Source organism: Solanum dulcamara, chromosome 10 (assembly GCF_947179165.1).
Source record: "Solanum dulcamara chromosome 10, daSolDulc1.2, whole genome shotgun sequence".
In the NCBI taxonomy this organism is placed as follows: Eukaryota; Viridiplantae; Streptophyta; class Magnoliopsida; order Solanales; family Solanaceae; genus Solanum; species Solanum dulcamara.
Genome location: NC_077246.1, coordinates 4,873,592 through 4,887,929, shown reverse-complemented (window position 1 = coordinate 4,887,929; position 14,338 = coordinate 4,873,592). Strand labels below are relative to the sequence as shown.

Below are 14,338 nucleotides of genomic sequence, written 5' to 3'. Positions count from 1 at the left end.
TGATAATAAAAGCGTAATTTTATTTTTTTAAAATAAATTCACCAAGTAAGTGTCATATTACATTATGAGAAACTAAATTTGAAATAACAATGAGCCCTAAGGTTATATTTTCTGCGTTCTATATTAGTTGTCATGTATATTAAAAATAATTGTTTCAAAATAGTTATTAATTTAAACAATCAAGAGAGAATTAATTATATTTTTTCAATTTTACCTTTAACATTAATTATTCTAGACTTAAAAAACACATAAATAGATAAAGATTAAAGATTAATGAAGGGTATATTAGTCAAAAAATATCATAATTAATATTTTTTATAACTAAAATGAAACAGAAAAAGTATTTAAATGGGATAATTACGTTTTTGAATTCCTTTTATAAAATATTCATCGTTTTTAAACATATCTTTTATTTATTACTTAAATATACCATATTTAAAAAATATTTATTATTTATATCAACTGTACTATGTATTAGGTGTGAATTTTATATGTAATATATATATGTATTATAAATATATTAAATTCTTATTTTGATTTTAAAAAAATTACATTATGTATTAAAAATGAATTATGCATATAATATAAATATATTACATTATGTATAAAATAAATTCCGTATGCAATATAAATTATGCGTATAATATAAATATATTAGTATGAAAGCAAATTAAATATCCTAAAATGTATTAGCCTTGTTTTAGTAAATGGCTTTGCTGTAATTTACAACCAAAAATAGGAAGAAAAAAAAAACAGAAAAATAGAAATGGCGTGACGGTATTAGTTAGCCAAACAAAAGCATCAAATCAGTGGTTAATCAGACGGCTACAAAGTCTCGGCGAATTGTAGATCAACGGCTATTACATCGTCCCACTGGAGTTCATTTGTCGCCGATTAGTTCTTCCGATGAACTCCATCGTCGCCGAACATCCAGTAGTTTCAACCTAACCCGGTAGAGTCGGGTCAATTCTCTGGATCTTTGAAGACATTCTAATTCTCGTTGAAATGGAGTCGACAAACTCCGCCGCTTCATCGCCGCCATGCTCCTCCGCCCACGGCAGTGCACTAACTTCCCGATGTGATGTTGAAGTTCCACTATCATCCTAATACAGCAAAAAAAAAAGGAAAATAAGAACTAATTCTTCAGGATTTAATGCTATAAGGAAAACAAAAAGTTCATACATCTTCACGCATTCGCTTCAAGGGAAAAAATTCAGTTAACGACTCGTTGCTGCTCGACGAACTCGCCGGCGGTGATGACCACGGAACAACCTGAATATCATCCAAATCAATTTCCTCCTCCTCCTCCTCATCATCATCTCCCTCTTCTTCTTCTCTGCTATTTCCTTCATCGTTCACGCACTTCTCACATACAGAGACAGTCCGGCCAATCTTCATACCGGCGGCCGACCAAACCGTCGGCGATTGACACACGTTGCATAGCAACGTCCTCGAGTGCTTCGCTACCAGAAAATTCGCCGAGTGAACCTTCAAATCACAGTCCCAACACAAATTTGCATGGTCCGATTCACAGTAAATCCTAGCAAATCCATTGCAAAGCTCACAATTCTTCATCGTTGAAAAATTTCTAGAAACTTACACGAAAAATTCTTCCAGAGAGAAAATCGAGGAACGAATTTCAGAGTAACCTGTTCGGAAAGCGAGAGAAGGTGAGAAAAAGAGAGGGCAACTTGCGGTCTATACCTGAAACAACCTCAATTTTGAATATAATAACGAAAATACCAAGAGTTCTTTTGTTCTGTTAGAGGGGTATTAATGTAATCTCAAAGAAGGGAATTTTCAAAATGGACAATGAAACGACGTAGTGTTAATATGGAGCTGTTTCCTGTGGTTGATACAAGATATTTTTGCTGTGGGGGTATGACGTGGCAGAATGAAGCTGAAGGAGAATCTGATTTGCTGACGTGGATGCATTTGGGCCTAATTTAAAAGGAACATGGGCCTCGTGAACTAGTAGTAACTAATGGTGAGAGTTTGTTTGGGAAAGGACATGTGAGAGGTCGGTTATAGATAGTTTCAAAAGAGATAGACGTATACTGAAATAGTATTAGAAAAGATGATCATATAAGACATGAAGAAGTTTTAATTTTATCAAGGATATGATTTTAGATAGAAGTGAAGAGATATCTATTAAAATAGAAGGTTAATAGGTAGCAATGTGTTTTTTTGTGTCTGTTTATATTAATAATTATAAACTCATAATATTGTTCTTGTAGTTTTATATCTTTCCATTTTTGTTACTATATGTTATTCTTGTACCTCAATTATCTTATTTTATTGTTGTAGGTTCAGTTCTATTACTATTTGTTCTTTTTATAATTTTATTTTTTTTCCCGAAATTGCTTTAGATTATTTTCCTTGAGTTGAGGACTATGAAAAACGACATTTTTATCTTTAAGAGAATAGGATCTGCATGTATTCTATCCTTTCTAAATTAAAAATAAAATAAAGTTTTTTCTTACAAAATATGCGTCAATCCCTTAGTGAAAATATAAATACGATGAATGAATCGGATCAGTTGAATAAGAGACAATTAAATAGAGAATTTTACAATGAAATAGGACTTCTAATTGTCATTTATATAGGTATTTTTAACTAATTATCCAATATAATTGGGAGTAATAATTTTAAAATATTACAATTTAAGAAAATAAATATCACTTCATTTTAGGCACAAATTTGACAAAACCTAATATCTCCCAAAATTTTCTTATTTTTATTCTTCCTAATTTCTAAGAGAGTTTTTTTTTTCCAATTAATTTGAGACTTACTATGATAAATTTATTAAAGGGACAAGAGCTAGATCCTTGCTGGTCAAGCAATGATTGGGGATAGATTTGTCTTTGACAGAATTCTTTTCTTTTTCTCCTTCTTTATATTTTTGGTACTAAAAGAATTTTTGACTTATTTTGGTGGAACAAATGATGATTATGGTAAAAAAAATAAAAAATTGATGAAATAATTATATGTTAGGTGTATATTATTGTGTATCACTTGCGCATAGATTAACCATATACATGAGATACAAGTGAAATATAGTAGATATGAATTTATTTTCGTATATCTATGAAAATATTCCATAACAAATAGAATAATATTCAAAAAATATAAGGCAAATATTTGTGTCCACTTGTCTATGTGTTGGCAATAGGAATATTTAAGGTATGAAACAGTTTTTTAAAACTTTGATTCAGTAATTTTAATTTTTGTTTTTTCAAAATGCTTTATCATTGTCATATCAAATTGATTTACCATGATTTGATATTTTTAAGTTCAATAATTTTGATTTAGAGATACACTAAAAATCAGTAATTATAATTTATTCGACTTCAAGAAAGACACTTATATACTGCCTAGAATTGATTCGGCATTTGTGTTTAGTGGAAAACTTAGTCATCTCAAAGACTAAACGAATATTTCCTTGTGTATTGGGGGGAAATAGTTTATACACATGTCATTGAAGATCGAGGAAAAAAATTTGCATAAGCCATTTTATTCAAGTTACTAATTCGAAGGCACACTGATCGATTAACTTAATCTTTGGCTCATAACTGAGATCACCAGATGGTCATTATTGGGAAAAAGACAGGAACTCGTGATTCAAAGTCAATAAAAAGGATCTGTGTTTCAAAGATAGAACAAAAGGAAAAAAGAAGAGCTACGTCGTCAGATATGTTCGTACAAGATCCTGCAAAATGACAAAGGAATATAATTAGCTAGCACGAGTAGCAGTGTTTTCAGGTGGAGTATTTTGATTAGGCTAGTGTATTACCATTGTTATCTATAAATAATAGCTTTCATATATTTGTAAAAGATTGGATTTTAAACAATACAAAAATTGATTTCCTTCCATTACTATTTTTATTAAGTTCAGTTACATACATATTTAATTGTCAATACATTAATCAACTGTCAAGGTTGGCCACTTCTTCTAAATCACATTTGGACTGATAGGGCTCTTTAGAGGCCTGCTTATCTCTGGTCTAATCATCAGGCTTACTAAGCACTTTGGGCTAACAGGCAGTCCAATTGGATAAGCAAAATTCAATAATGGCTAATTAGAAGAAATCTAGTAAATTAGAGAGAAGGATCATTCACTCATAATACCTAATTATATATCTCCCAACCTTAGAAAATAGGTAGCAAAATCCCTATCTAATAATAGAATAATATCATCTTTGATTAGAAACTAGAAAACATATTTTCATATTAACTTAACTACATAACATAATTAGACAAGTACTTAATTAAGATAGATCATGTTTATTACTCCCCTATTTCAATTTGTTTGTCTAGTTTAACTTGACACAAAATTTAAGAAAATAAAAAAAACTTTTAAATCTCGTAACCATACATTGCATTATTTATGAAATCAGATTTCAGATTGACTAGAATATGCAAATTAGTAAGTTACAATATAATTAACATCATATTTTAATTAATTTGTTTTCAACATTTTATTACTCATTATCACAATAGAAAAGAAATATTCACTTTGACTTGTGAGTAAATAAGAGAGAAAAAAAATTGCATCCACATAAGGCATAAAATGCATTCAAAGAATGCGATTTATGTATCACATTATGAATATATTTTTCTTTTATATTATTTATCTTTGCTTTTCTTTATTCTCATTTCTCAAACTTTACTTCTTATAATTTTATGTAATTGCTCCTACTTTATTTATTTATTTGATCTGTTTTCTTCATTTAGCGTAACTGTGTTATTAATTCTAATTTTTGAAACAATATATGTGAATATTAGAAATAATGAGTCATCCACAAATTTAGCATATAATGAATGATGATATTGTTATTGAAGTAGAATTTCATTGTTTAATGAGATTATAAACTTATATTTTTTCCTTTAGTTTAAATTATATTTACTTAAGTTACAGTAAAACCTCACTAAATTAATATAGGTGGAACTATGAAATATTATTATTTTGTAGAGATATTATTAATTTAAAGAGTGTTTTCAGATTCAATGAAGGTTAATTTGATTACATCAAAATTATTGCATCTTACTATGTATCATATTTATTGAATTCACGTAAAAAAATATTATACATAAAGTATACAATGAATACATCAAAATTATTGTATCTTACTAAATTATGTATCATATTTATTGAATTCACATAAAATATAAATTCATTATATATAAAATACAATGTATGTGTATGATTCATTGTAATACATTTTTTTGTGAAATGATTCAATGTAAAATAAATTCAAGAATTCAATGATTCATTGAAAAAATAAATTCATTATACATAATGTTCATTTTTTTAATAATCAAATATTATTCATTGTATTTTTACCTAAAGTTAGAAATTTTCTTACTTGGCTAGGATTTTGGACTCTTGTCCCCAGCCTAAAAGTTGTGAAAATTAATAACTTTCAATCTATATTATTATTTTGTAGAGGTATTATTAATTTAAAGAGTGTTTTCAGATTCAATGAAGGTTAATTTGATTACATCAAAATTATTGCATCTTACTAAGTTTTGTATCATATTTATTGAATTCACATAAAAAATATTATACATAAAGTACAATGAATACATCAAAATCATTGTATCTTACTAAATTATGTATCATATTTATTGAATTCACATAAAATATAAATTCATTATATATAAAATACAATGTATGTGTATGATTCATTGTAATACATTTTTTTGTGAAATGATTCATTGTAAAATAAATTCAAGAATTCAATGATTCATTGAAAAAATAAATTCATTATACATAATGTTTATTTTTTTAATAATCAAATATTATTCATTGTATTTTTACCTAAAGTTAGAAATTTTTTTAATTGGCTAGGATTTTGGACTCTTGTCCCCAGTCTAAAAGTTGTGAAAATTTATAACTTTCAATCTATATTTTTTTCTTCGAGAAAAATAGGAGATTGAAGTCAAAATTTAGGCTAAGAACAGAGTTCTTATAACATTGAACCCACGAAGGTTCGAATCTAAATTTTCAATTTTTCTTTTTGTGGATTGGAGTTCCGTCAAGTCTTGGTGGTGGTGAAGTCATTTCCGCTCGTCGTCTTCAGTCTTGCTGCCCGGAAACAGGTAAAATCTTTTCTCAACTTTATTTTATTTAATTATTTCATGTTTTATATTTAGTTGATTCGTAATCTTATTTTTTTTAGTTAGCATGTATTAAGAATAATTAGATTAATGATAGAAATTTCTTATAGTTACCATGTGTTATGATTAATTAGCTAGCATGTGTTAGGATTATTTAATGAAAGTTCTTAGTGTCGTTCATTATTTTTTCAAGTAGTTTTCTTTAACAATATAGATTTTCATGTTTTCAATTTCTTCTTTTAACATGATTTAGATAACAAAAATATGCTTAAGTTATTATTTAGTTAAAACTTTCATGGCCTAATTGATTTAATTCTTTCTCTAAAACTTGAGTTAGTATAGCGTATATAATAATTCTGTGTCATTTAGTTACTTGAATATATTTCTTCTTTCCTTTTCTTTGTCTACACAGATATACAATATATATGCATGAAAATAATGTTGTATATACTGATATACAGTGTATATACAATCTGATACACAGTATATATACAGTCCGATATGCAAGAAAACAATGTTGTATTCACTGATATACAATATATATACATTCTAATATACAACAAATACAGGGAACAAACATGTGGTATACAGTGTATATACGATTTGATATACAGAAATAATATTGTATACACTGTATACAATATGTATACACTAATATATAGTGTATATACAACCGTGATATACAGTAGAGTTGGGCCTAAGACTCATAACGCAGATGACCCAACAGCTTAGTCTAGGCGTAAATAAACTAAGTGTCAGATCATATTTTCATATGTTATTATTATTTATTTATACTGATTCGTGTTGTAATAATTTATTCACTTGTGTTATTTATGATTGCTTAGATATTAATTTTAATTTAGTTTAACTTAATTAGATTCTTCTAAAAATAAACCATTTCGTGTTAATTTACTATTTAAAATATTTTCTATCTTTACTTAGCCACTTTAATAAACTTTACTTTCTTTTTATATTGTTTTCAATGTATAAGCTTGATTATTTTTTTTCAAAATAATTTTAAAGTTTTTATTTCCTTTTTAAATTAATATTTTTAAAAGGTAGTCAAATAATTTTCAAATCATCGGATAACCGCGCGTTAGCAGCCACTTTGAGTGCTAACACCTTCTCAAAGTGGAAATTTGAACCCTTACTCATTTTCTCTAATTCTAAGACTTAAATCTGTTAGGATCTTTAAAATTAAGGTTTCTTGATTTTTCTTAAAAAATTAAGTAGCGACTCTCTTTTCTAAAATTGATTTTTTTCCTCAAAAAATTAAAATTAATTTTAAACTGCTTTTTTCCGACATAACATATAGTTATCACCGATTACTGTTTGCGATAAAAATCATCATAAATTTGTGTAAAATATTGATTGGTTTACCAAAAGTCATAATATTGATTGGCTGATGCATTAGCCTTACAGTAAAAAATATTCGAATATACCCTTTAGAAAGGTACTTTTATATTATTTTTTTCCCTTTCATTATTATTTACTTTTTTTGTTTTGATCAATTGCGACAACTTTTCCCAAAAACAATATTATCATGCTAATGCCAAACTCTCTCTTTTTCTTAGGAAATTAATAAGAAAATCATGTGTTCGTCAGCCTTAACTTGTTACAATATTTTAAAATAGCAAAATGAGAGGCGTTGAAATATATGTGCAATTATTTTATTTAAAAATTCAAAGTACTAGAGAGGCGACATTTTGGCTTATTAATTTGGTCACAGCACGTTGTTTCATGTATGAATCTTTTTTTTTTTTGGTGGAATTTATATTTTATAGTGTTAAGAGCTAATTACGTTATTTTTCTATTTTTTTTCAAATTACAAAAATCTCTTAAAATTTATGAATTTCGGATACAAATGCATCAGTAGACATCCGGATAAATAGAGGAGGAATGTACCCAAGAGGGAGGGATGCATTAGAGAAGAAATAGATGAATCAAAAAGGGGATAGTACATCCGGATACATGGTTTGAATAGTCATCTGTTTGAAAGAGAGTAAAACGCAAGGAGAGATGTATCAGAGAGGGAAAAAATATATCAGAGAGGACGATAGAAATGTATCAGCGAGAGGGGAGTGATGTATCCGAGAAGGAATTTTTGATTATTTTTTTTAGAGAGATAAGTGTCAAAATCACACCTAAACTATCTCTTTTTTTGAATTTCATACATAAACTATTGGAAGTGCGAGTTTCATACCTAAACTATCACTTCTTAATTTGAGAAACACATCTTAGTGGTGTGTGTAATACACTCTCTATTTTTTAAAAAAATCTTTCCACATGACATTCCACATGAATAAAATATTCTACCTTGACAAAAATTAAATAAACTATTAATATTAGTTAAAAGACTAAAGTATTTTTATCCTAAAAAAAGAAATTACTTTTTTATAAAAGAAATTATTATTTTTAAAAATAAAATTTAAAATATTTTACTCACGCACTCTACCACCTCTTCCCCCTCCCCCCACCCCCACAATCCCCATACTTTTATTTTTAAAAAAAAATTAAAATTTCTTTTATAAAATATTTTTAAAAAATTCGTACTTCATCCCCTCCCCCGCTCATTCCTAAAAGATATTATTATTTTTATTTTTTACAAAATAAATTATACCTACGCCATCTAATCCCCCGCTCTTAATTTATATATTTTTTAAAAATATTTATCTCATTTTGTATTAGATATGTACATATATTTTTAGGGAATGTTTTTTCCTACTTGAGTACTGCGTATAACAGAAATAACTGTTTTTTCCTACTTGAGTACCAAGTATAACAGAAATAAAATTTTTACTTTAATAAAAGTCTTGCAGGAAGTAAGAAATACTTTCCTAAAATCATATGTATATATCTAACACAAAATGAGAAAAAAATTGAAAACAGAGGGTTGGGTGGGGCGGGGTAGAATTTTTCTTAAAAAAATAAATTAAAAATATCTACATTATAAATTGAAGGGGAGGGGGGGGAGATGAAGTAAGAATTTTTTAAAAATCTTGTATAAAATAAATTTAATAAATAAAAATAAAACTAAGAAATGGGGTGGGCTGGGGTGGGGGTTGGGGTATGGTGAGAGAAAATAGTGGAGTAAGGTAAGAAAAATATTTTATATTTTATTTTATAATTTTTTTAGACGGGAGATAGTAATACTTTAATTTTTAATTTTATCTAATTATAATAATTTATTTAATTTTTGTTAAGGTAAAATATTTTATCCACGTAGAGTGTAAGGTCATAAATTTTTTTAAATGAAAGAGAGAGTATAGTACAAAATCATGATGAGAGTAGAATAAAAAAGATATGTGTGTTTCTCAAACTGATAGGTGATAGTTTATGTATGAAACTCATACTCCCAATAATTTATGTATGAAATTCAAAAAAATGGGATAGTTTAAATATGTTTTTGACACTTATCTCTTTTTTAAATAGTAAGGAAATTTAGGTAAAATAAAATATGTATTTAGGTAATTTTATTTTATTTTTTTAATGCATCAAACACGTGAGAATTCTTTTTAATAGTGAATGAGATTTGGATCGAGATTTTTACATACTTTTATACTATATTATAGTGTATGATCATTTCATTTAAAAGTTTAATTATGTTTCATCATAGAGGAGAAAATTAAAAGAAGATTGACTTCATTGCCACCATGATCTAACAACCTTAAATTCATTGAAGAATTCAGTGGTCAGACTTACTTATATTAAAAAAACACAATAATGCAACTCCGTTATATGTGTAAAATACATTAAATGATTAAGAAAGATGCGTTGCGTGTATATGTTTAATCAAATTTGGTCAGACATACATTTAATCCCAATTAATCAATTTATAGCTTCTTCTTTCGCGTTTTACAAAAATGTTATAATTAATTTGTATTTCAACATATATAGTCTTTACCAAAATTTTAACTAAACACGACTCTAATTGGAATTTGGTTGAACTCTGCACTGCATTTTAGACTATGTTATTGATGTATGATACATCATACAAATTTGAGTTCTTGGTACAACTTAAATTTAAAACAACCACAACAACAATACCCAGTGAAATCCTATAAGTGAGGTTTGGGGAGAGTACCTCATGGAGATAGAGAGACTGTTTCCGAAAGACCATCAGCTCAAAAGTTACAATTTCAAGTAAAAGAGAAAAACAATATATATAGCATAATAGCAAAAAACGGAAAGCGATGCAAATTTACAAGACAAGAACAATAACTATAGCAAATTAATGTGATAATCAAAGGCAATAACAACACAACTATAAAAACACGCCTAGACCTACGACCACCCTAAATCAATACACGACAAGACACCATTCTATCCCTACTAGCAAATTAGTAAGTTACAATATAATTAACATCATATTTTAATTAATTTGTTTTCAACATTTAATTACTTATTATCACAATAGAAAAGAAATACTCACTTTGACTTGTGAGTAAATAAGAGAGAAAAAAAAATTGCATCCACATAAGGCATAAAACGCATTCAAAGAATGCGATTTATGTATCACATTATGAATATATTTTTCTTTTATATTATTTATCTTTGCTTTTCTTTATTCTCATTTCTCAAACTTTACTTCTTATAATTTTATGTAATTGCTCCTACTTTATTTATTTATTTGATCTGTTTTCTTCATTTAGCGTAACTGTGTTATTAATTCTAATTTTTGAAACAATATATGTGAATATTAGAAATAATGAGTCATCCACAAATTTAGCATATAATGAATGATGATATTGTTATTGAAGTAGAATTTCATTGTTTAATGAGATTATAAACTTATATTTTTTCCTTTAGTTTAAATTATATTTACTTAAGTTACAGTAAAACCTCACTAAATTAATATAGGTGGAACTATGAAATATTATTATTTTGTAGAGATATTATTTAATCGATAAATTAATATTTATTAATTTAAAGAGTATTTTCAGATTCAATGAAGGTTAATTTGATTACATCAAAATTATTGCATTTTACTAAGTTATGTATCATAGAGTATTTTCAGATTCAATGAAGGTTAATTTGATTACATCAAAATTATTGCATTTTACTAAGTTATGTATCATATTTATTGAATTCACATAAAAAAATTATTATACATAAAGTACAATGAATACATCAAAATCATTGTATCTTACTAAATTATGTATCATATTTATTGAATTCATATAAAATATAAATTCACTATATATAAAGTACAATGTATGTGTATGATTCATTGTAATACATTTTTTTGTGAAATGATTCATTGTAAAATAAATTCAAGAATTCAATGATTCATTGAAAAAATAAATTCATTATATATAATGTTCATTTTTTTAATAATCAAATATTATTCATTGTATCTTTACTAAAAATATTCAATGTATGATGGTTAGAGAATAAACTATATAAGCAACATAGGAAATTTATTGAAACCATATCCAAAAATGGCTTCTCATTTAAAAGTTGTCACAAAATCAACAATGACAGATCAATTACGTAAAGCATTATGTGAGTAAAAAAGAGATCATTTTGCATGCACTCAAAAAGATTTGCAGTCGTGACAACACCAGAACTTTTGGCTGCAATAAGAAAGTTAGAGAAAAGCTTCAACTAAATATAAATTTTATCAAAAAACCAAACAATGGAATCATATTGTTGACACCCAATTTTGGCTCTCCACAACGTAAATTAACTATCGAGTTTCTTTAACTTTCGAACATTTTGAAATAATTAGTTTTAATAAAAATAAAGATATTTTCATTTTATTCTTAACTATTTTTATCTTTTTATATAATTTTAGTATAATATAAATATTTCTATATAACTATATCTTTAATTACTATTTATGTGATTATTCAAAAGTCATCTCAAGAAGATTTTATTTTTAACTAAATACAATGTTAATTATGTTAGTTTAATTATAGTTTGTATTTTTGAAATTTTAGTTTATAACTTAAAAAAAAAACTAAAAATGTTCATTCTCCCACATCGAAAATCCTTGAGGGATTTGGGATTTTAAGAGCCTATATAAAGACTCATATTCTCATTATTGAGAGGGGAAGTGGGAGGTTTTTTTAGCCACCCACAGTTAGAAATTTTCGTTACTTTGCTAGGATTTTGGACTGTTGTCCCCAGCGTAAAAGTTGTGAAAATTTCTAATTTTCAATCTATATTTTTTCTTCGAGGAAAATAGGAAATTGAAGTCGAAATTTAGGCTAAGAACAGAGTTCTTATAACATCGAACCCACGAAGGTTCAAGTCTAAATTTTCAATTTTTCTTTTTGTGGATTGGAGTTCCGTCAAGCTCTTGGGTGGTGGTGAAGTCGTCTTTCGCTCGTCGTCTTCAGTCTTGCTGCCCGAAAAGAGGTAAAATCTGTTCTCAACTTTATTTTATTTAATTATTTCATGTTTTATAATTAGTTGATTCGTAATCTTATTTTTTTTAGTTAGCATGTATTAAGAATAATTAGATTAATGATAGAAATTTCTTATAGTTAACATGTATTATGATTAATTAGCTAGCATGTATTATGATTAAATAGCTAGCATGTGTTAGGATTATTTAATGAAAGCTCTTAGTGTCGTTCATTATTTTTTCAAATAGTTTTCGTTAACAATATAGATTTTCATGTTTTCAATTTCTTCTTTTAACATGATTTAGATAACAAAAATATGCTAAATTATTATTTAGTTAGAACTTTCATGGCCTAATTGATTTAATTCTTTCTTTAAACTTTGAGTTAGTATAGCATATATATTAATTTCGTGTCCTTTAGTTACTTGAATATATTTCTTCTTTCCTTTTCTTTGTCTACATATATACATGTTGTTAGTCACCTCTAGGATGCCCATCAATTTGATACCTTAAAATATCATGATATATTCCTTGGTTTATCTTAAAATGAGTAGATGCTTATGTAATTTTATTTTGGTGCATGTGATATCAATTTGAGTCCATTTTTGAACTCCATCCTTGCATATCGTTGAGTTTTGAGTCTCCCATCATCTTGCTCGAATTGCTGAAAAGTTGATATATGGAAAGGAAGTTAATATTCATGGTTTGAATATTGATATTGGGTTGTATACACAGAATACAAGTGGAAAATAGTTTTGTATACACTGATATAAAGTATATATATAATCTGATAAGCACGAAAACAATGTTGTATATATTGATATATAGTATATATACAGTACGATATGCAAGAAAACAATATTGTATACACTGATATATAATATATATACAGTCTGATATATAGCAGATATAAGGAACAAACATGTGGTATACAGTGTGTATACAGTTCGATATACAGAAATAATATTGTATACACTATATACAACGTGTATACACTAATATACAATGTATATACAACCGTGACATATAGTAGAGTTGGGCCTAAGGCCCAAAACGCAGATGACCCAACAGTTTAGTCCAGCCGTACAGAAACTAAGTGTTGGGCCATATTTTCATATGTTATTTATTATTTATTTATATTGATTCGGGTTGTAATAATTTATTCACTTGTGTTATTTATGATTACTTAGATATTAATTTTAATTTAGTTTAACTTAATTAGATTCTCCTAAAGATAAACCATTTCGTGTTAACTTACTCTTTAAATGATTTTCTACCTTTACTTAGTCACTTTAATAAACTTTACTTTCTTTTTATATTGTTTCTAATGTATAAGCTTGATTATTTTTTTTCAAAATAATTTTAAATTTTTATTTCCTTTTAAATTAATATTTTTAAAAGGTAGTCAAATAATTATCAAATCGTCGGATAACCGCGCGTTAGAGGCCATTTTGATTGTTAACACCTTCTCAAAGTGAAAATTTGAATATTTACCCATTTTTTCCTAATTTTAAGACTTCAATCTGTTAGTGTAACGACTCATTAGGTCATTTTGAATACAAGAGCTTTTTATTTCATAAAAGACTCATCTCAAAAAAAAATAATTAACGGGTATTTTGGACTATTCGATAATCATGGTTATTTAGTTGAGGGGTAAATTTAAATAAATAATTTAACTAAGGGGCTAAGTTAATAATTTATTTAATACCATATACCATTTTATTTATTAAAATAAGTTAATAGGATTACACTTTTGGATCAGAATTTAAAAGGAGAACAAAAAGAGAGTCCTCACCACTTAGCTTCGGCGCGATAGATGTCATATTTCTATTATTATATGTTTGGTGTGGATACAGTTAAACTTGA

General features: G+C 26.9%; 1 protein-coding gene across 1 annotated transcript; it reads right to left on the bottom strand.

Annotated features, from left to right (window-relative positions):
- Positions 1-621: 621 nt before the first annotated feature.
- Positions 622-1,717, bottom strand: LOC129870517 (putative zinc finger protein At1g68190). Its single transcript, XM_055945329.1, has 2 exons — positions 1,183-1,717; positions 622-1,103 (listed from the first exon to the last, which is right to left on the bottom strand). The coding sequence occupies exons 1-2, from the start codon at positions 1,573-1,575 to the stop codon at positions 945-947; spliced, it is 552 nt and encodes a 183-aa protein (XP_055801304.1). The 5' UTR covers positions 1,576-1,717; the 3' UTR covers positions 622-944.
- Positions 1,718-14,338: the final 12,621 nt, after the last annotated feature.